This window comes from Lutjanus erythropterus, chromosome 19, assembly GCF_056507025.1.
Source record: "Lutjanus erythropterus isolate fLutEry1 chromosome 19, fLutEry1.hap2, whole genome shotgun sequence".
Lineage (NCBI taxonomy): Eukaryota > Metazoa > Chordata > Actinopteri > Lutjaniformes > Lutjanidae > Lutjanus > Lutjanus erythropterus.
In genome coordinates, this window is record NC_139335.1 from 9,387,371 (window position 1) to 9,408,473 (window position 21,103).

At 38.8% G+C, this 21,103-nt stretch overlaps 2 protein-coding genes and 3 non-coding genes across 5 annotated transcripts; 4 read left to right on the top strand and 1 right to left on the bottom strand.

Moving 5' to 3' along the window:
- Positions 1-1,568: 1,568 nt before the first annotated feature.
- Positions 1,569-6,876, bottom strand: baxa (BCL2 associated X, apoptosis regulator a). The gene is made up of 6 exons (XM_084743332.1): positions 6,775-6,876; positions 5,496-5,544; positions 5,244-5,402; positions 4,536-4,671; positions 4,301-4,405; positions 1,569-3,029 (listed from the first exon to the last, which is right to left on the bottom strand). The coding sequence occupies exons 1-6, from the start codon at positions 6,803-6,805 to the stop codon at positions 2,931-2,933; spliced, it is 579 nt and encodes a 192-aa protein (XP_084599458.1). The 5' UTR covers positions 6,806-6,876; the 3' UTR covers positions 1,569-2,930.
- Positions 6,877-7,701: 825 nt separating this feature from the next.
- rps11 (ribosomal protein S11) lies at positions 7,702-10,430 on the top strand. Its single transcript, XM_084743333.1, has 5 exons — positions 7,702-7,769; positions 8,266-8,406; positions 8,617-8,692; positions 9,726-9,855; positions 10,235-10,430. Exons 1-5 carry the CDS (start codon positions 7,755-7,757, stop codon positions 10,356-10,358), a joined length of 486 nt encoding a protein of 161 aa, XP_084599459.1. The 5' UTR covers positions 7,702-7,754; the 3' UTR covers positions 10,359-10,430.
- LOC146309268 (small nucleolar RNA SNORD35) lies at positions 8,460-8,543 on the top strand. Its single transcript, XR_014772535.1, has one exon. It is a non-coding gene; the product is annotated as a small nucleolar RNA SNORD35 (small nucleolar RNA).
- On the top strand, positions 9,526-9,610 carry LOC146309269 (small nucleolar RNA SNORD35). Its single transcript, XR_014772533.1, has one exon. It is a non-coding gene; the product is annotated as a small nucleolar RNA SNORD35 (small nucleolar RNA).
- On the top strand, positions 10,036-10,120 carry LOC146309270 (small nucleolar RNA SNORD35). Its single transcript, XR_014772536.1, has one exon. It is a non-coding gene; the product is annotated as a small nucleolar RNA SNORD35 (small nucleolar RNA).
- Positions 10,431-21,103: the final 10,673 nt, after the last annotated feature.

Below are 21,103 nucleotides of genomic sequence, written 5' to 3' on the forward strand. Positions count from 1 at the left end.
GAAAACAGATCAATGTAACGTTTGAATGAAAAGTTTATTGTTATAACAAGGTATTTTTAGGTTATTAAGGCATACAAACTTATTACCTTATAACAAGAAACTTTTCATATTAACACAGTATTATTAAAAGTCAGAGTATTAACATAGTATATTAACAATATACTATTTATCATGTTCTAACATGCACATTATAGCAAAATAAATGTCACAGAGAAGTTTAATGTTTTAACAATATAAGATATGTTATTGAGTGAAACATGTTATAACAACAAGTTATGTCGTACTGTAACACCAAAGTTTTAACAACAATCTGGGATAAATCAGATCACAGTCAGGTGATCCAAAAATCCACTGGATCTATAATTTAAAAGCTGTCTTCCTCAAAGTTACTTTAAAAGTAAAGTACCGCTTGGGTTTCCGTGACATTTCCAGAGGATATTCATGAGTCCTGAAGGTTGATACTCAGTGGTTGTAGTGATCTTTCCTCTGGTTTTGTCCTCAGGCCATATTTTGTTTTTGTGCACAGGCAGTAATATCAATATCTAACAAACAGGTTACCAGTTAGTGCCTGATTGTCACATGATTTTCTGAGCACAAATTATGATTCATTATCCAATGCTTCAATGCTTCCATTACCTCACACTTCAGTTATTTGAGCTAAATCCTATGTTAGCATGCTAATATGCTAACAATAATCATACTAATATGCTGATGCTAAAGTTTAATGTTTACCATGTTCACCATCTGTTCAGTTTAGCATGTTAGCATGCTAAAATTAACACAAAGTGCAGCTAAAGTTGGTGGGAATGTAGTTGTCTCTACAAGTAAGTTCATCAGACAAACTGAAACTTGGTGCCATGTAACTGTTTTGACAACCCATTATTCCAAAATAGGGCTGTAACTAATGATTATTTCATTATTGATTGATCTGCTGATCATTTTCTCAAGTAAGTGATAAGTTGTTCAGTCTATAAAAATGTCGTAAAATGGTGAAAAAATTATCCTTTGTGGTCATTCTGGTACACGAATGAGACCTAACAAGCAGAGGTGGGGAACGTGAGTCCCATGACTGAAGTCAGGCCAGCAGAGGCCAACACTCAAAGCATCTATCACAGAGGGGGGCAATATTCTCGATTGTTCATCAATGAGGAGGCTTTTAATGATGAAAATAACACAGGACTTTTCATGACCACTGTCTGCTAACTGATTTTGACATGGAAACGTAGCAGATATCATCACAATTTTGTTTGACTTGACTTGCTTGATTCTCACTCGGAAACAACACTCTTTAGTTTACAGCACAACATTAAGTAAGTACCCCAATACTTGTATTAGAGTTTAATACTGTTTAATATAGAACATATTTATAGTTTTTCTCTAATTTAATACTAAGTATGGCTCATTAGTGTACAATCAGGTGAATGGTCTCCAATTGGGGTATAGCTGTTTGTTTACTGTCTATAAAGTACATATTATTTATTGTTTTGTCCTACTTTGTTTGTACTCCGTACTACAAAATTACCCCTCCTTATGTCTTATTAGTGTACTGTAAAATAAAGTGCGACCAGTGGTTTAATCGAGTTTAATAATCAGATTCATTTTTCAGTGGTACCGCTTCAAGCCCGTTGAATATAATCCTCATTACTACACTAATTATACATATCCATAAACACCAAAGAGTTTAAAGATTTATTTTCCATAACAACATACAAAGTCACCGCAAAAAAGATTTTCAGGGAGATTGGAAACTAATTCAGCCTTACAAATGTGATAGAAAAATGTGAAAATTCGAGAATATCAAAGTGATTTCATAGTAAAAAAAAAAAAAAGAAAAGAAACACCAAGGCACTGACAAACAAGGAAAAATGTATAAAAAGCCATTTGCCATGTAGATAAGATTGCAGTTTGAATTACTCACATAAAAATACAGTACTTTGAATATGTGTGAAGTGAGGTAAGCATCTGTGAGCAATCCAGTGCTTTCTGTGTCTGCAGTGCAACATCTTCCACTGACCACAGGAAACATCAGTCCGTCACATGTGGCTCCAGTCGAAAGACAGACAAAAACAAAATAGGCAGGATTTGTTTTTAAGTGGGAGCCACATTAAGGTCACAATGCTGGTAAAAGGCCCAAAGGCAGCATATAATTACACGTTACAAAAGACAGGAATTTAGATTCAGCGGCTGAGATCATGTGACTTTTTAACCATGTGATTATGTAAACTCAAGTCCCTGCTGTGGCACTTTAATTAATTACTTTTTGAGAAATGAGTTGTTTGAGTCCAAATATCGTTTGCAAAAGTGACTCTTTAAAACTTAATGGGATGTGACCACTTTCCACCACGTTCATTGCCAGCAGATCATTACAGATTTACACCAGTAAACACTCACAAATACATATGAAGATGGATTCCCTAGCATACAGACACCATTATGAAATGGATGGAGAGTGGGAAGATCAAAAAAGCAGTCTGACTGGAACAAAAATAAAGCTACAATGAAAAAATAATGCAGAAATGAAACTAAATTTCAGTCCATATATCTTTTAGGGCAGAAAACAGAATGCAGTGACTCTTTTTTTTTGATAAGTAAAAAATAAATTACTTAAAATGCATTCTCCCATTCAAGTCTGACAAACTCTCCACCCCCGACATTTCGTGCATTTAATCACGCAACGCTCACTTCCTGTGTGAGTCATGGGTACGACGTTAGTGCCTTCAGTCCAACTCCCAATCCTTGAAAACAAAAGGGAGGCAGAAACGAAGAGTAGCTCTTCGTGTCCAATCACAAGCAGTTCATCCATCTTGGTCACTCTGCCTTTATTTCTTTCTGTTCTCTTTCAGTTGTTCCTTCATGTTTTTGTTCCAGTCCACATTTCCCTCAGTCGTAGCTTCCTCCCTTCTTTCACGTGTCTGCTCTTCACAAACCCCTCACATCTTGCGAATGACTAGAACAGTGGTGAGAACACCAGCCAAGAAAACTCCCACCGTCTGCCATGTGGGTGTGCCGAAGTGGGAACGAATGCCCTCCTAAAAATCATAAACAGACACAAAAATTAGCATGTTTCATACGAGCACTCAGGAAGAGAAGGCCGGTTCAGGCCAAAGGTTCACATAAAAAACAAAAAACGAAACCATTTCACAACTGGCCTGTCCCAGCTGCGTTCCAGACAATGCTGGAGGTAGAAATTTTCCCACTTCCCACTGGAAAAAGTACAATTGGACGTCACACAGAGTAGGAGTTCCTAATTGTGAACTCAGAGCAAATCCATCTACCCCGACTTCATGAAGAAGCAGTTGTCTGATGTCACACAACAATGGCAGCACCCATTGAAGCCTTAAACAATGCATACTATACACTAAACTATACGAAAGATATCAATTTGTCAGTGTCAGCCATGCTTTTTGTTTATTTTTGGCGTCTTGCTCCTGGGAGGTTTTGAGGTCAGAGGTTGGACATTTCAACTGGGAAAATCCGACTTCTGAAGTCGTCTCAAACGCAGCATTAGAACGTCTCCCGTTTCAACAGCCAATCAGCTCAAGCAAAGTCAGTAAACTGTCACTAATGGCGGGGTTTTGGACAGAGCAACAAGAGGATCACCTCATCACTTTGTTTAACGAACAGCTGTGGCTGTACGGTGCAAGGATTTAGACCACATTCAGAAACAATCAGGGGTTTTGCAGCGGCCTTTCTGGTGTTTTTATTTGTGCTTTGAAAATAACCGCTGTGAATCGGTCAGAAAAAACATTTTATTTCTGAGTCACTGGCTTTCTCGCTGCCAGCGCTCACTCACCATGCTGTGTCTCTTGATCACATCTGGAAGGGAACCCTTGATTTAAACTTTCACAACATTTGTACGCATCGTTTCTTCATTGTGCACCTTGTGCAAACTAATGTTTATAATGTCTTAAAAGGGTTTAAGGGCAGAGAACACTTGGCTAGGGTTAGTAAAGGCAAAGGTTCCTATTCTTGCTAATAAACAGACCTACACTTTGTAACCTTTTGTGTTTTCGCTGTTCAATCAACACTAGAAATGCAACTGTGGTGAGTAGCTCACTATTGTTGTGCTCATTTATATTTTCAGACACAACAAATTATATTAAGCTACAAAAAAAGCCTGAACAGCAGGGACAGTTAGAGCTGAAGCACAAAATTATAATGGAGATGATACACCATCTCATCTAGTTGTTCTGGTGTAAAGTGGCAGGTTTTCAGAACATTTCACACTGGCACAAGTTTCAAATGTTCTTGATGCGAATCTGTGGTCTGAAACAACTGCATTTGATAGCAGACTCCTTACCCAGCCACCTTGCTCCCTGATCCAGTTGATCACGTGTTCCCGGAGGTAGTCCATGGTCCAGCTGATTATTGTTCTGATGATATCAGGAACTTTTGTCACAAGAGCCTGAGAGAAGGCGTGTGTGGAAGAAGTTTCAGATTTATGATCTTTGTTATTCAATCATAATTACACAATAAAGATATGGCTCGCTTTGTCTTGTTTTTATAATGAGGAACAACAGAGCTGCTAGGCTCACCTTGATGACGAGTCGACAGGCAAAGTAGAACAGTGCAACCACCCTGCCCCAGTTGAACTTTCCATCTGAAAAGATCTCAATGGCCACTTTCATAAACATGTCTTGTGTTGGACTGAGTGAAGAATCGTTTATCATCCTGTGAAAAAAATCGCAATTAGGGACAAGCTAATTATACAGTTATTGCTAATAAAATTTGATCATTTTAGGGCTAGCTGGTGAGCTCAGTTGTTTTAGACTGAGACTTATTTTGATGACCCGGATTACAGTACCAAGTTCATTTACAGCAGCTCTAACCAGTACTCTAAACATCATCATCATCATCATCATCATAAAATCTGATTGGGCAGCAGGTATGCATTAAAACTGTTAAATGCATATACTTCAACTCAAACTTAATCACTGTTTGAGATTCATCCAATATCCAGCTTGCAACCATTACAACACTAAAGGGCACAGCTGTCAAAGCTCACACCACTTCCTAAATGGAGACCATGCGAGCGAGTGAGTCAACAGCTGATTGCTTCTGTTTTCCTAAACGAGGACGTCCAAACCTGCTCCGTGCACCAGCAAACAGGCTGAGCAACTTGTCGCTTGCTTGAAAAATTGCTCAGCCAGGCTCTATTTGAGCGAAGTTTCATGCATCTCCAACCTATTTTATGTGCATTAAACTGTTTGAAGGCACGATGTGGACTTGGACAGGTAGCCCACCTTTGGAGCTCCATGTTTCCATCCAGCTCATCTCCAATCTGCTGCAGGCACTGGGCAAGCCTTTTGTGGTTTGGATCACACAGCTCTCCTCCACCCAGCTGTGCCCTGGTGACTGTAGTATTGCTGTCTCCATGTCGCCGAACTCGCTCATAGATGAAACTACAAAGGGAGACACCAACAGATTATAATAAAGTATGACCTAACTCTTTGTCCATTTCAATTATGAGAAGCGGGATGCCACAGTATACTCACTCTTTTAACAAAACAGCTCCTACTTCCAGTATCTGATCTTTAGAATTTCCTGAAAGACAAAAGCCCAGTGTCAAATCATCCAAATAATAATGAAAATAATAACTACTTATACTGTATTTTCCAAAAAGAATTACCAAGTGCTACACAAACAAGAAAAAAATCAAGGGATTTTCATCACCTATTAAATATAGTATATACGTATAAAATTACCCGTTAAAGAGCAGTTAAAACAGCTCACAGGTAAAATAATGACGACAAAGTCACGTGGTAAAATTCTTGAGTCTTGAGAAACAAATTAAAGTTTTCTAGTCCAAGTTCTTGAGACAGGCTTGAATGTTGGCACTTTTGTTTTGCAACCTTTAACAATAAAACAACAGAAATACACTATAAAACTAATACAGTTTACATAAACACCCAAATGATATCATCTGACTTTGTATTTCTAATACTTATGAATAACAAAAGTATAAAAATACACTTAAAATTAAATAAAGAAATAAATAATAGTTTTCATATTGGAGCATAGCGGACAACATTAACGCCTACAACCTATTAGAAATAAATAAAAAAATAAAGGATGTGTGCTGGTGTAACTGTAAATTTATTGTCAAATTAATCTGAATTTAAAGCCATACTTTACGCTAAACTGCCTTAAATTAATAAGAAACACAATATCTTCGTTGAATATTGGTCTATAATGTAGAATTAACCAACTGCTTTACTTTTGGTATCCACTGTTTTGAATGTAAAATTCACATGTGAGAGGCATTTGCAGTACAATGTGTACAATGGCAGCACACGCTGTCCGCACTCTAGTCTGAACTTGTTAGCTAAGTTAATTAGGCTAAATTAATTAGCCGAAGTTAGTCAATATTGGGACTACAGGTCCCTTGACACTCCACTTATAATATCGGACATATGTCTTATCTTGAACTTTGACACTGTAGAGATTGAACGAGGTTGCCCCCTGTTACCACTACGTTGGTTTCGTTCAATAATATTTGCTAACTCACCCTTGTATAGCTATCTAGGCAGCTAACGAAACTATCTATTAAGACGCAGTAAGTGCCAGCCGCCAGTTAGCGTAGGGCTAGCTAACGTTTAGGTTAGCTATCTTGCTAACTTCAGTTCAGCCAATGTTACTGCTGGCAAATAAACAAGCTACAACCACAAAACAAGCGTTGATTGTTAACTTGTCAGACTGTCTACGACTACCGCACTGTTGACGACAATGTCACAGACAATTTAATTGTGTAACATTGCTGATGCTAGCAAGTACCTTGGTCGCCTCCTCCCGGGTGTGATGCCATCTTGTTTTCTGTAGTTCGTCAGTACTTCCGTGCGGTCATGTGACAAAATTTTATTTGTTTGTGGGGACAAGGGATGGTGCATTCAAGTGCTCCTCGGAAGGACCCAGTTTCAAGATAGGATGTCGTTACTTCCACTTTGGTACGTTCCTGTGCTTTTAAGTCCTAAAGTGGCAGAAACATGGATGCTACCAAGAGTAGGGGCTATTTGTGTAAAATAGGGAACTTGTTATTAGTGTTAATAAATAACATTTCTAATTAATTTAGGTATAGTAGAAATATTCACCGCAGCGGCGTGACACACAGTGTCTCACCACCATATATGGACATACATATGGAGAACAATTAACAATTTAAATACTGTTTACGCTATTAACTGTGTATCGGTCAGTAAAGTTAACAAAACAAAACAAACAAACGTGCGTTGGTTTATTTTTTATTGATCATGTATGTATAAACAATCAGATAACCAGTTCAAATTATAATAAATGGGGCACATAATAATTCCATCAGGAAGTAATGTCAAATCAATAGACGAGGAAAGGAGAGGATAAGTAAACAAATAAATATATATATAAATAATATAAAAACAAACAAAAAAGACATTTTTTATTCTTATTACAGACTCCTTTACGTAAGCATCTGAATTAATACTGGCAACTGATATGCCGTTCTAATTAGGTACAAATTTAATAGACATAAAATAGCGTTCAAACTTCACTTTGAAAGAACGTATACCATGGGGTTGAATTATGTAATTTTATCTTTATGAATATGGAACTTATGGAATTAATTAACGATAGTGCAAATGTTGTTTTCCCTGCGTTCAAAACATGTTATAACATGTTGATTTATTTTAGCCTCGCCTTTTCTAAAACGTCATTTCCTGTCTCTCGCAGTCTTCCGGCCGTCGCGCGCATTCACAGGCCTCTTTACGACTCGGCTGGCAAAGATGGCGGATGCACAAGTATGTTCAGGGAAACGGCGTGGTGACTTTAAAACGATATTTTTACATTCTAATGAGCACATTAGTAGAAGAATATTAAGTATATTGTTTTATGTGTTCTTTATACGTGACCCTGTGTCGTTTCAAACCACATTCAGGCTTTTATTTCTTTCATGTGTTGCCGTTCTGCACACCCTCGTGTAACATTGAGTTAGCCAGAATGCTAACACACTTAGCTTAGCTTGCTCCAGTGAACTCCCTTCATTAACACCATCTGGCTTTGTATAAACTGGAAAGCGGCAATCATTCCCTTTAAAACATTTCACCTGTAACTTATCTATCGGTGCGTTGTTTCAACTATTAGTGGTCTTAGTCCTACAGTAGTTTAAGTTCAAATTAATGTTTATGGCGAGGCCGGCTAACGTGATGTTAATGGTTCCTCTTGGTGCAGGGAAGTGTGGCTGGCGAAGTTAACGTGGTTTGTCTTTTACTCAAGTTTCTGATCTTTGTTTCACAGACCGAGCGGGCTTACCAGAAACAGCCCACCATCTTCCAGAACAAGAAGCGTGTTCTGGTTGCTGATGGTGGCAAGGAGGTCAAGGAGAAGCTCCCCCGTTACCACAAGAGTGTCGGGCTGGGCTTCAAAACCCCAAGAGAGGTAACTCAAATGGTCCAAATAGAAACTACAGCTGTGAAGTTCTTTTTGTTAGCTGCAAATGATGTTTTTTCTCACGATGGTCTTCCAAGCCTGCAGGGTTCTGACGATACTGCCTTTGGCAATACTGATGCAGTCAAGAGTTAGAGAAATAACCTGTCTTCTTAGCAAGTTATGTGTAGTGAGTCTAACAATGCCCTTTGTTTTCACCAGGCTATTGAAGGCACTTACATTGACAAGAAATGCCCCTTCACTGGAAATGTCTCCATCCGTGGCCGTATCCTCTCTGGTCAGTTTAACACTTTACAGTATATCTAAACACAATCCTGTCTACTCTGGCTTGGGATGCTGAAACACTGCTTGTCCATGACCCTGTCATTCAATCATCACACTCTTCTGCTAAATGATGTTAAGGCTGCAACTAGCACTAGTGTTATTGAGTAATCAGTTATTTTCACAGCTTGGTGTATAAAATGTCGAAAGAAAAATGTTCATTTATTCAGAGTTTAAAGCAATTTCTTAAAATTGCTTTTGTCCAACCAACAGTTGAAAACCCAAATATTCTTCATTTGCTATTAAAAGATGAAGAAAAGCAACAAATTCTGTGATTAATAAGAACACTACATGGGTAAGAATTAGAGCTGAAATAATTGATTAGTTGTCAACTAGTAAATTTGACTTAACAGATAAATTGGTTTGAGTAATTTTTAGAAGTAAAATTTCTGTCTTCAGCTTCTTAAATGTGAATATTTGCAGGTTTCTTTACCCGTATCATAGTAAACTGAATATCTTTAGGTTGTGAACAAAACATTGGAGAACCTTATCTGGAATTTCAAGAAACACTGGTTGACATTTTCACCATTTCGTCGCACATTATAGACCAACTAAATGAGAAATAAAGGGTAGATTAATTGACAGTTAACATAAGCACTAGTTGCAGCCCAAGTGAGTGTCCACCCTGGTACTGTGAGTACTGATGCCTCAGTTTTTGCACTGAATATTCCTGACTGCAGATCAACATGTGTGCAGATGCACATGAAGCAACCCAAGCCAGAACCTGTCTTTACAGACCTGCCTGTCACAAACTCCATATTGACTTGATTGATATTTTTGTCACTGTTCTGCAAATGATGTTTTTTCTCACGATGGTCTTCCAAACCCGCTGGGTTCTGACGACAATGCCTAATGGCAACGCTGATGTAGTGGAGTGACAACCTTGTTTAGAGCCATTTTCTTCCCAATTTTTGGACTTAGGATTTTGAGTATTTCTTGCAATATCTATAGAAAGCTGATGAAATTCAAATTCCTTGTTTGGTCTGCAGGTGTGGTGACCAAAATGAAGATGCAGAGGACCATCGTTATCAGACGTGATTACCTGCATTACATCCGCAAGTACAACCGCTTTGAGAAGAGGCACAAGAACATCTCTGTCCATCTGTCACCCTGCTTCAGGTACAACACTGATAATTCATAGTTCCTACAGCTAAAGCACAAATAGGAGCAGTCAGAAATTGTGGTTCTAGTTCCCAGACTTTGATAGTTTGCAAAACTTTTATGTTAAAGGTAGAGCAAATAGTGCAGTTGTTTCTACTCAGTTTAGTTTGATGTTTTCAACAAGGTATATTAGTTTGCTGCAAATGATGTTTATTCTCACGATGGTCTTCCAAGCTCAGGAAGCTCTGACGACACTGCCTTTGGCAAACACTGATGCAGCTTGGCTTTATGCGTCTTGCTCAAACATGGCTAATAACTAAATCTTTACAAGCTTTGTCATGGACAGAGGCACATTTTAATCACATTTTAACATCTGTCCTGTGGTGTTTTTCTGCAGAGACGTCACAGTTGGAGACATTGTGACCGTCGGAGAGTGCCGACCACTCAGCAAGACTGTGAGGTTCAACGTCCTCAAAGTAACAAAGGCTGCCGGAGCCAAGAAGCAGTTCCAGAAGTTTTAGATGTGACTTTGAACAGGAAAGCTGCTGTTGGCTAACTTGTCTCACTGTCAAATAAAGAAGACCTTGTTTAAATTTTCTGTTGTTTCTTATCACCTGTTTGGATTTGGCACTAAATGATACATGCACATTATCAGTTCTGCTGACTGTTTCATGTTTTCTTAGTCTTGTACATAATCAGATGTGGTATACTGTATTTTACTAGTTGGTGGGTGACATGTGAAAGGGCTCACCATTAAATGGAAAATTAATATGCTTATTGATTAAATCCAGAGACATTTTACACATTAGCTTGACTTTCTGAAAAGGGGAAAGGGTCATAGGGCAATTTAGAGAACAAAAACTTGACTTACAAGCTTTGTAAAACTTTGGATTAAATTGAAATCAACAGTTCTTTCTCTTGATAAATCCCAACATAGTCAGGATTTGCTTAACTGGGAGCAAAGTAAACATGTAAAGAATACAGGAATTTTGTATGACAGATAATACACTTTTTTAAAAAGATTTTTGGTTTTGTCATGCATAGAAATGTGCCCCGCTCAAACAAGCTTATAGGGCACCATTTCTTTTTTTGAGAAATGGACCAGAAACCAGAGTAACAATATCAATTACAACTACTTTTACTTAAACAACTATTCGGTTCTGACACCATTGGGTACCATTTTATGTAATATAGGTATTCTTAATTCCTTAAAAGGACAGTACAATACAGAGTGTAAGGTTGTGTATGTGTGGAAATCAAAACTTGTAAAAGTTCGGTGCACATCAGACTGAACTGTGACTCCGAGGTGACCGGAAAGTGGGCAATAAAATAAAATGTTTCCTAGAAACTGATTACTAACTAGAAAATTGAAAGAAGGCAAACAGAATGACAAAGTAAAAGTAAAAAATAGGTGTGCTAAGCTACAACATATTAAAACTATATATGGAGAGAGTAATAATAAAAAATGTGTGAAAAGGTGTACCTCTTAATAAGACCACCCTGATAATTTTTATGAATGGTACAACTGATTTTTTATTATGTTATTCATTTGGTTGTAAACACATTTATATATCATTAATAAACAAGTAACAACAGTTTTCCTACAGTGATGCAGGTGTCTGTGATTAACAGTATAGATAATGAAGATAGATAATGTGGGCTCACTATTTGGCAAGCAACATGTCACTGTCACCGGTTTTATCTAATGTGTTATAACATCTTATTAATGATTTATAAAGTCTTTACAGCCTAACTAATAACCCAACTAAAAAACAGAAGAGTAGTAAAGTAAAGTGGTATCAAAATATGTACACTGCAATATATACAGCATACATAAATGACAATAATGCTGAAAAATGTGGTCTAAAAGTAGTGTGGCAAAATGCAAGAACATTATAAATAAGAGTATAGGCTGGTTGACATGTACAGTATAAATAAATGCTGTGTTTATGCCAGTATAAGCAAGACTATTGCAGTGTTTAAATATTTTTTTTCACAGATATTAATATATATTGGTAGAGGCTGCATGCTGGACCCAAAGCAAAGATAGACCTGGTTTCAGTGCTTCAGCAACTCTGCAAACTTTTTGCTATCAATATATCGGTGCACTGCAGCGCCTCCCAGTGTTTTATAAGTTGACAACATGTTTTTCTTATGAAATGTCCAGCAGATGGCGACAGATACCTGTTTGATGTTTGTAAGGAAAGAGGACTTGAAAGCGGCTCACAGGATGGATCAGTAGAGGAGCCAGTGAGTGTTTGCTGGACCTTTTGAACTCAAAATTATATAAATACAAAAAATAAATCTATACAATTTACATATATGATATTTTGTTTGTATTATATTTGAAACATAAGCTATTTATGAAAATTGATTTATCACAAAATTTTTATTTTATAAAACAAAAACAAATTTCATTCTAATTTTTGCGTAAGTTTGCACGTCACTTGGTCTGTTTTGTTTTTTTTCAAACAGGAACCTTTTTATTTTGCCTTGTGGTCAACAAAAACAGTTTGATCAATATAATGTGAACTGGTCAATATAACGTACAGACTGTGATAGCTAAGGAATTGTTTTAGTGAAAATCTGTTAATAAAGACAATTATTAGTAAGTGCTCACTTGCTGATAATTGTTTGCAACATCCAAGTAATCATGATGAGAGCAGGTTACATATATACATATATAAATGCATATTAATATCTCAATTTCCACTCTAAATGTATCTTAAGGTGACATCTGAATCTTTAATTAGTTTATTTAGTGGTGTATTTGTGTTTGTGTTAGGAATAATGTAGATTGCATCATGAATTTCAATAGAATCATGACTGAGGGATTCACAGATCAATTATCTTATACCTGCTGTATCATATTTGATATACACTTTTTCAACACAATTTTACTAAGATGATACAAAATATTATGTAACTGTAGGTTCAATACAATGAGTATTTATATTGAAATATTAGAAACAATCTAACTGTTGCTCTTACGGTAACATTTTCAAAATTAGCAAAGCTTTCCCAAAACTGTGGAGTTATTAAGTGACAGCAACAATGGTGGCTTTTGCACTGACAGGTAGGCTGCTGCCTGCAGTGCTCTGATAATGCACCAGAGGGCAGCAGATACGTCACAGATTACATATAACAGGTTAGTGAAGTCTCATAAACCCATGCATCAAGTATGATACTGGCCACAGGGTTAATGTATGTGCAGATAATACTGACTTTGAGCATTTATGATAGTAATTAATCAAAAAAGTGAGAATTCATATTATTGGACTTTCTAAAAATAATTTAGTATCTTACCAACTAATTAACTTTCCAATACGAAACATGATTGGATGTTTGATTGCATGTGTGACATCAGCCTATAAATTCAGATAATCAGGAGGTATTTGTTCACCCAAAATCCTCTTTCTAGTCAGATTTTCCCATTAGTAATGTGAGACTAAGTAATATGTGCACAATACTGGATTTTGCACAGGATTTATTACAACTATAAATGAGCAATTTAGATGAGCAGGAGGAGGGTGTATTATCAGGGAAACAAGATGATCAATCGCTGTCATTCGACGGCTCCAGCATCAGTCTGATGACGCTCTGTAAGAAGACTTTGACCTCCTTCTTTTGTACAGTTACAGCCGCCATGATGCTCAACAGTGTCTGAGATCCATATGCTCAACAAGCATGGATCTGAGCGTATTCATGGCCTGTCTGCATCAGCTGAGTCATTTGCATTTGTCCTTGTTTCTGCTGGGGAAGATGACAGCTCTTATGTATGGGAATCACTGACCGCCCCCCTCCGTCGTCCACTCAGCCTGGCCTTCTGTCTGCGGAGTGCCGCAGCATAGGCGACTCCATTAACATAATGATGCTGTAGATGTTTTCTTTCCCAATGTGGTCCATATGGTGATGACGTGAAAAGGAGAAAGTGCTTCATGTGAGCTCAGCCGTGTAAGTAGTCCCATCATTTAATGATTAGCCGAGTATGTCTGAGAGCTTGTTTTGAAATAACCAAACATTTTCCTCAATTGCAGTTTTCCCTTTTGTTTTTGTTGCACTAACAACAATCCCAGCAGCTCTTCAGCCATGCTACAATATTTACCCAAACAGTAGAGTCTCAGCTTCTAACCACAAATTGTCCTCTCTTGTTCCGGGGCTTTCCCAGCTCCTTCTCTCCATGGGTGCAGACACTACAGGAGGGTGGGAGGGCCTCAGGATGTTCTCTGAATAACAGGCCCTCTCATGGAGCAGCAGACACCCCAGGGAGCCCAGCAGGCCACCCAGCCCACATGAGTGCGCACAAGCTCCCACAGAGTGTTTGTTTGAGGGCAGAGGTCTGATCCCTCAAAAAGTCCGAGCAACCATAATAAACCCTGGCTGACAGTGTTAAACTGTGATGAACATGTGCTGTCAGAGAGGCATGTGAGTGTAGCTGCCAGTCATCTGCTCGCTGGGTGTGTTTTAAAACTTTTAAAATCAATATAAAGTCCAGATAAGATCATTTAAAATCAGAAACACGCATTTGTCCTCTGGGCTGTAGTGCTATTTATCCAAAAGAGATGTCTGGCTTCTCTCCAGTATAGAGGAACTAGACCACACTCGGCTTGTGGTGCTCAAAGCGACAAAAAAATATGTGACAAAAGCTCAACAGAAATCATGACCCATTTCCTCAAGATAATCAACAGAGTTTTTTATTTTTTGTTTTCCATTCAGTTTAGTTTCAGTTAGTCTTCAGAGTGGGTTTGCTCATTTTAGTTTAGTTTTTATTGTTTAAAAATTGTTAGTTTTAGTTTAGTTTTTATTAATTTCAGTATTTATTTTATTTGATTTTTTTTTTAATCGGTAGGTGCCTCCTCATACCTCATCATGCTTGTTATGTTGAGAAATTGACAAAGACAAAACCAAAGACACATGTGACGTAAACCTTAATGGCGTCCCCCTCGGCTGAGCCGTAACGTTTGCACCACCGAGCTAACTCGTGCAGTGATATTGAGGGTGTAGTTTATAGAAAGAAAATAGTTCCTACATGAAACTGCCAACAACAAGATATGTGTCATCTTGAGTAACCAGGTCATGACCTTTAGAGAGATGTAATGGTGTTTTTCAGTTTGTTTTGAGCACCACAAGCTGAGTGCCATTTAGTCTCATATTGAAGAGAAGGCAGACATCTTTACAGCTGATGTCTCCAAAACTCTGAGACTCACACCAAAACAATCTAGATGCATAAAGAGAACAAAATTAATCTTATCACAATTTACACACTTATAGGCAAAGATTTGAAGTTCTAAAGTGATGTGTGTTTGATTTCCAGTGTTTTCAGAGAGGACAGAACCACTGGTGTCTCCAGGCAATAAAGCAAATGTTTGGCCCCAGTAAATCTTAACTGTTGAGACACAGCTGGGATCTTTACACACCATCTTACAAACCACAGGATTTCTTTAAACTATTTGTGCGCCTTTGATTTTCTTCCATCTCAAACAGAAACACCTGCCAGAAAGATTCTTGGTTTAACTGCATGTTAACATAAATTATATAGATTATTCCTCAGATGCAAAAGATGTAGAACATTTCTTGCTTTATTGCTGGATTTATTGAAACAGCACTTTTCCTCCGTCACATCTTGAAAGATGAACCCATGTAATCATGCTTTTGCCTTTGTGTGAGATAAGTGAGGCAGAATCATCGAAGTAGAGAGAAAGATCACAAGAACATGCTGCTTTTAAATCATTTGCGTACTCCATCACTGCAAGGAGTTTCAGTGATGGAGAAGCCAGTCCCGTGTCACGGTTCTGCTTAATAACTCTCAATTTTCCATTTGGAGGCATCACCAAAAGGTGAAGGTGAACACAGCGTGGATTTAGTGCTCCATCCGTCACAGGCCGACGACCCAACCGGGTCAGCGAGGTCAGAGATGGGTCTTTGTGTCTGTAAAGAGAGAGTTAAAAAAAAAACCCAAACAGATTTTTATAGAAACTCTGGGTTGGACGGGCGTCTCTCCTCTGTCTGTGGTCTTTTGAACTGTCTCACTTCACATTCCTCCACTTTGCCAACATGTTTACCCAGTGTCATGGAGCATGCCTGCAGTCGTGCTTACTTGTGTATCTAATGGCAGGGATGTTAGCTCAGAAGGTCAACCCAATGAGGCTAATGGCCACTATCAAAACAGAGGCCTTCTGGTGGCCCAGCAGGAGTTTTGGGCAACAGACTTGGGTGGGTGGGGGGTTGTATAGTCCCATGCTGGACCCTCGTTCTGGGTTGTTTGGAGGCTGTCAACAGCAGAAACAGCAGCAGTAGAGCTGATGGGCTGAACAGATGGAGGCCATGTTGTATGTACAGGAGCCTGGGCTGCTCAGACAAAGCCCAGGTCACATCAGTGCAAGATACAAGATCAAGATTTTTGCACAAATCTGTTATGTGAGACTCAAAGAAGCACTCAGGTCTTTCACTTACATTCACAAAAGCTGCCTTTTGTACCAGAAGTAGTAGTTATTGTGCAGAATATCTCATTTCAGCTCAAACTGTTAAGAAGATATTAGAAGAGATCTAACTCTTTGCTCATCATTTCTAACAACTTCCTGCTGTGACTGGATATCATCCTGTATTTATCATGAAAGTATAAATTAATAACTTTAAAACATAAGCCACTATAAGCAATCTTAAAGGCCTGTTAATGTAATACATTTCTTCAATTCATCCAATGTCTAAAGACATGCACAACCAACTTTAATACTTTTATAATTTAATACTTTTAATATTATTTTTTGGGGTATGCCACAGACTTTCTTCTTCCTACTTTTTTCGCTGCAATATAATATGCAACCATTAAACCCATCATCACTGTCCAGCATCTCGCTGCTGGGCTGCACAACAGGAACTCTGTGGGCTCCACTTCGGGTCAGTGCGGGGTCACTCTACACATCTGGACATGTCATCAGCGCCGAAGATCCGCACAAAGACAGTCTATGTCCTCACACCAAAGACAGGCTGCTGTCTGACAACAACATCCTATTAAAAAAATATGTGCCATTATGTTCAGTCACAAACAGACGGTCATGTGTATGAGCTGCAAACTGTGCCGAGGCATGTTAAGTTTGGTTTTGTATGGCGTACTGTCAGTAGTTTGGTGTTGGGTTTTTGTTGAAGTCAGTGAAAGTAGATATGGTGGATAATGAGCATGTCAAGATCTATTACTTTCAGGTTGGAGGTTCTGGTCACAGTTATTGGTGTCTGATATCCGTAACAGCACTGGATCTTCTTAACTGATTTTAAGTGATTTAACAGATGTGGCTCCTGCTCTTCACACATACACACACACACACACACACCTTTTATCTCATCTGGACTGCAGAGTTGTGTCTGTACATGTGAGTGATTGAAAACAATCTGAAGGGTTAAGTTTGGAACCTGCTGGCTGGTTCCTGCAGAGCTCCATATCCAAGAGTATCGATTACAAAACCTTGATTGATTGTCGCTCACCTGACCTGTCTGGTAAGCTGAGAGCTCTGCAACACGTCCTGGATTTGCATGACAGCTTTTAATTCAATATTCTCATGTTCGGCCATGTTCATGCCTGCCTGTCAGACAGACTACATGTCTGGCATGTGTGAGTATGGCGACCATCTCCAATTTTACACCATGTTGTCAGATCAAAGAATGGGGGTGGCGCTGGCCGCTCACAGGACGGGGTGTTGCGTGCAGCAGCGCTCTTGGGTCATGTGTGAAACATCCAGCATGGCTGTCATCAGAGCATCCCTGGGGTGTGCTCTTGCTGACTGATGGCCTCACACTGGAGCCCCGAAACCTACAATCCAGAGAACAGGCAGGATCTGGACTGCATATCTAACAAGTGCTGTTTCAAGTGATTCATGGACGATACCAGGTGACTTGGGTCTGCAGGTGGGTTATATTTATGCTCTATTTTGGCAACGAAAAGCAGAACTTAAAATTTTAAAGCACAACAGACAAACCAGATAGTCGTCAGAGGGTAACTTCAATATTTGTGGGAGACCACTGCAGCTGGCAGAAGCCAAACTGAGCTGCAGCGTAACACCACTTCCTAACTGGAAGTAATGTGAGCAAACTTGAGCAGATAGAGGATGAAAAAATGTCCATATATAATATGAGTGATCTTGGATCTTCTTCATCTTGGATCAGGCTGTTGCTCCTGGGCTGTTGTGTTTGTCGAGCTTAAATGAAATATTATATAGTTTTATGATGAGAAAATTCATGAAACAGCAATAAACCAGTTGTTTCTGGTTTCACAAAATGCATATTATGCTTTAAGGTTTGTCCCTGTGGCAATCCTTTCTATAATGTTGTCATACAATTAGAATAACAATCTGTGTCTGTCAGTAGCAAAAACAAGCACTTTTATTGGAGATGCTTTGGCAGTGTGCATATGTAGCTCAGTTTCACTTCTCACAGCTGCAGTGGTTTCCCTCGATACTGGACCAAGTTCAGAAATTGTTGTCGCTGTTAGTCACTTAGACACAAAAACATGGGAAAATGGGGTTGAACAATTAGAGAATTACTACACAAATACCAGAAGTTTCAGTCCTTTGTTTGCGAGAGTTTCTTGCATTCTTTGAGTTTGTGTTTGAGACTGTAACAAAGGAACTGTAAAGTGTAACACTTCTCTCTATAAAAGGTAACAGGAGAAACTCAAAGCAACGCCCCACAGCAACAGTTTGCGCTGCTATTGAGCGTCTCTTCTCCAGCAGGAGGAATTCACCCCGGCAGATGGCAGGGCCGAGGCCCCCGAGGCCCCAGGCAATGCTACACCCTGGGACCCGGATACCTAATCGTGCCCTGTTGAGCCTCTCACCTGCTGCTCTGCAGCTCACAATGTTATCTCATCTCCCTGACCTATTGTGGCTCCCATCGGTGATAATGACAGTTGAGAGACCCACGCAGCGCCGGAGCAGAGGTTCACTCTCCCCGGAGAGAGGCAGGATCATGGGAAACCTCAGAGTAATCGATCTCTTCATCTCGCCTCCTCTGGTGGATCTCATTTCTTATCACAACCTGCAGACAGCTTGTTTTTAAGATTGCTTTGATTTTCAGCGCAGCTATTTCTAGACTGGGTTGCACTAACGGATTAATTTAAAATTAATTTAATTGGTTTAAAATGAGTAAAACCAGATTAAAAGTTAAGAAGAACTTGGTTGCACAATTCAAAACTTATCTCTATTTAGTGAATCCAAGATTAGAGATGTAACCCTAAATTAAATACTTAGCAGATCCACACGGTGTGATTTAAAATCAGACACAAATATCAATCATCAAAAATGACAGTTAATTTTTTCAAATGTTCTCTGATGCTATCTCTCTAGAGTGTAATTCACAATGTGGGATCATTTCCACTCTTTCACCCTGTCTCCTTTATATGAGCTCATAAACTCTCAGACCAGAGATTTGCTGCCGTGGGTAACCACAGTTGGTTGCATTTTAAAAACCCAGTTCTCGCAACCTTCTCAACCAAACCACAGCGTGGCAGAGAATATTGTTGTTGTTGTCGTCTTTTTTCTTGCCCTCCACTGTTTTAATTTCCACTTAGTCATTTTCCCTGAGAAAACACCACATTGTTCCTGCGCGACCTCAGTTCCCACCGTCTCAGTCAGACACTGTGGCCCAGTTCTCACTGAGCTCCGCTGGAACATTAATTAGACTTTGATTACTTTATCCTGAGTGTGCAGCTCCTCATCAAGCACTATTATAGATTATAATGCAGTAGATTACAGTTTGATTGAAAAACACCAAGGATCATCCATTTTGTGAAGCGGTCACAGGTCTCACCTTTCATTAAGCCACACCCCCTTAGTTAGCATCACAGAGGATACCATACAACTGCTAAGAAGTACTTATCTGTAGCATTTAAACTTATTTTGTAAAAACAGTGGAAGGCCCCGTTCTCTACTTGTGTACTATATGTCTACTAAAACATGTATAGGCTACATATCATGCAGCTTCACAACTCTGACAATCTTGGTAACTGAGGATGTATTTTAAGCTCTTTTGTGCTTGTCTGTTACAAACATAAAAGGAAGGAAGTGAAGGGAGTTTCACAATGATCTGTGTCATTACCAGCCTCTATATGAAGAGAAAAAAAGAAGATCTTATTGCCTTGGTAAGCTGAAGAGAGAACAAAAGAGATCAAATGTAAAGAGCACGCCCAATCACTGTCTGTGCAGCTTAAACTGTGTTCCCTTTGTGGTTATATGATCAATATGTAACCCAGAGACAGGAAATGGACTTCTTTACATCTTCGACAATGCAAAGAGAAACAGCGTGTTCTGTTCTCAGATAAGATCTCTTACAGATTTGACTTCATTTAACATTAAAGGTCACTTTAAGCTTTAAGAAACATGCTCTAACCTCACACAGATTAACATCGTGACAGACTTTTGGTTTCAATGTGTGAAAATCTGGAAGATATTTTATGCCCTTCCAGCTTGGCAGAGCAAGATCCTGTAAATCAAATGTACATATGTTATGTGTAATGTTAAAAATCTGTCTGTAATCATGAGATTATAGATGCTTTTCAGTTTGGACAGGCCTCAAACGTTGGCTCAACCACGCTTAGGAAACAAAGACTGCTGATGGCAGTGAAGCCTGCAACTTTTTCACAGACAGAGGAAGGGAAACATCACACATATGAAGTTTGATTTTCAGATTTATAACAGGAGACATCGAAGAAGAGCTCATAGTTCACGGTCCAAAACAAATATTCCTCTTGATGGCATCTCAGTTTTTAATCCAGATGTGGGAGAAAGTTGGCAATGCAGACTGGTGCATCTTTAAAAATAACATTTTGTCTGGCATAATCCAAGTCTCTTAAAACCCCAACATGCCAAACTGACAAGACATCATTTACACCATGTTTTTAGCCTGAATCTTCACTGTAGAGCCTTAGCTTGGAGCCACATTCACAAGCGCGTGCACACTGTCTGAACTAGGTGTGTGTGGTGTGACGGTGTGCGCTTGTAAGTGAACCACATGTTTGGGCTTTAGGAGACACCAGAGGAGCAGCATGGAGGCATTTCATGTTTCTTTTATTCAGTTATTTCTGTACATTTGAATACTGGTTACCATTTACTTAACACATTCACAACATTTTTTTTTTTTTTTAAAAAACACAGGCATTTGTGAAGGTTCATGTTTTTTGTGATATTTGTCTTACTTGTGTGGGAGGTATTTTTTGTTTGTTTCCCTTAACTCCAATTGCTCAGTGGTGGCAGATCAGACTGTGGTTGTACTGTGCAGC

Bases quoted from the DNA above. Each gene is read 5' to 3' on its own strand.
- baxa (XM_084743332.1), bottom strand. From the start codon at position 6,805: ATGGCATCACACCCGGGAGGAGGCGACCAAG. The intron at 5,545-6,774 runs GTACTTGCTAGC...TTTGTCTTTCAG, and splicing joins CCCGGGAGGAGGCGACCAAG to GAAATTCTAAAGATCAGATA. The intron at 3,030-4,300 runs GTAAGGAGTCTG...TATGATTTTTAG, and splicing joins TCAGGGAGCAAGGTGGCTGG to GAGGGCATTCGTTCCCACTT.
- rps11 (XM_084743333.1), top strand. The intron at 8,407-8,616 runs GTAACTCAAATG...TGTTTTCACCAG, and splicing joins GCTTCAAAACCCCAAGAGAG to GCTATTGAAGGCACTTACAT. The intron at 8,693-9,725 runs GTCAGTTTAACA...TTTGGTCTGCAG, and splicing joins CCGTGGCCGTATCCTCTCTG to GTGTGGTGACCAAAATGAAG.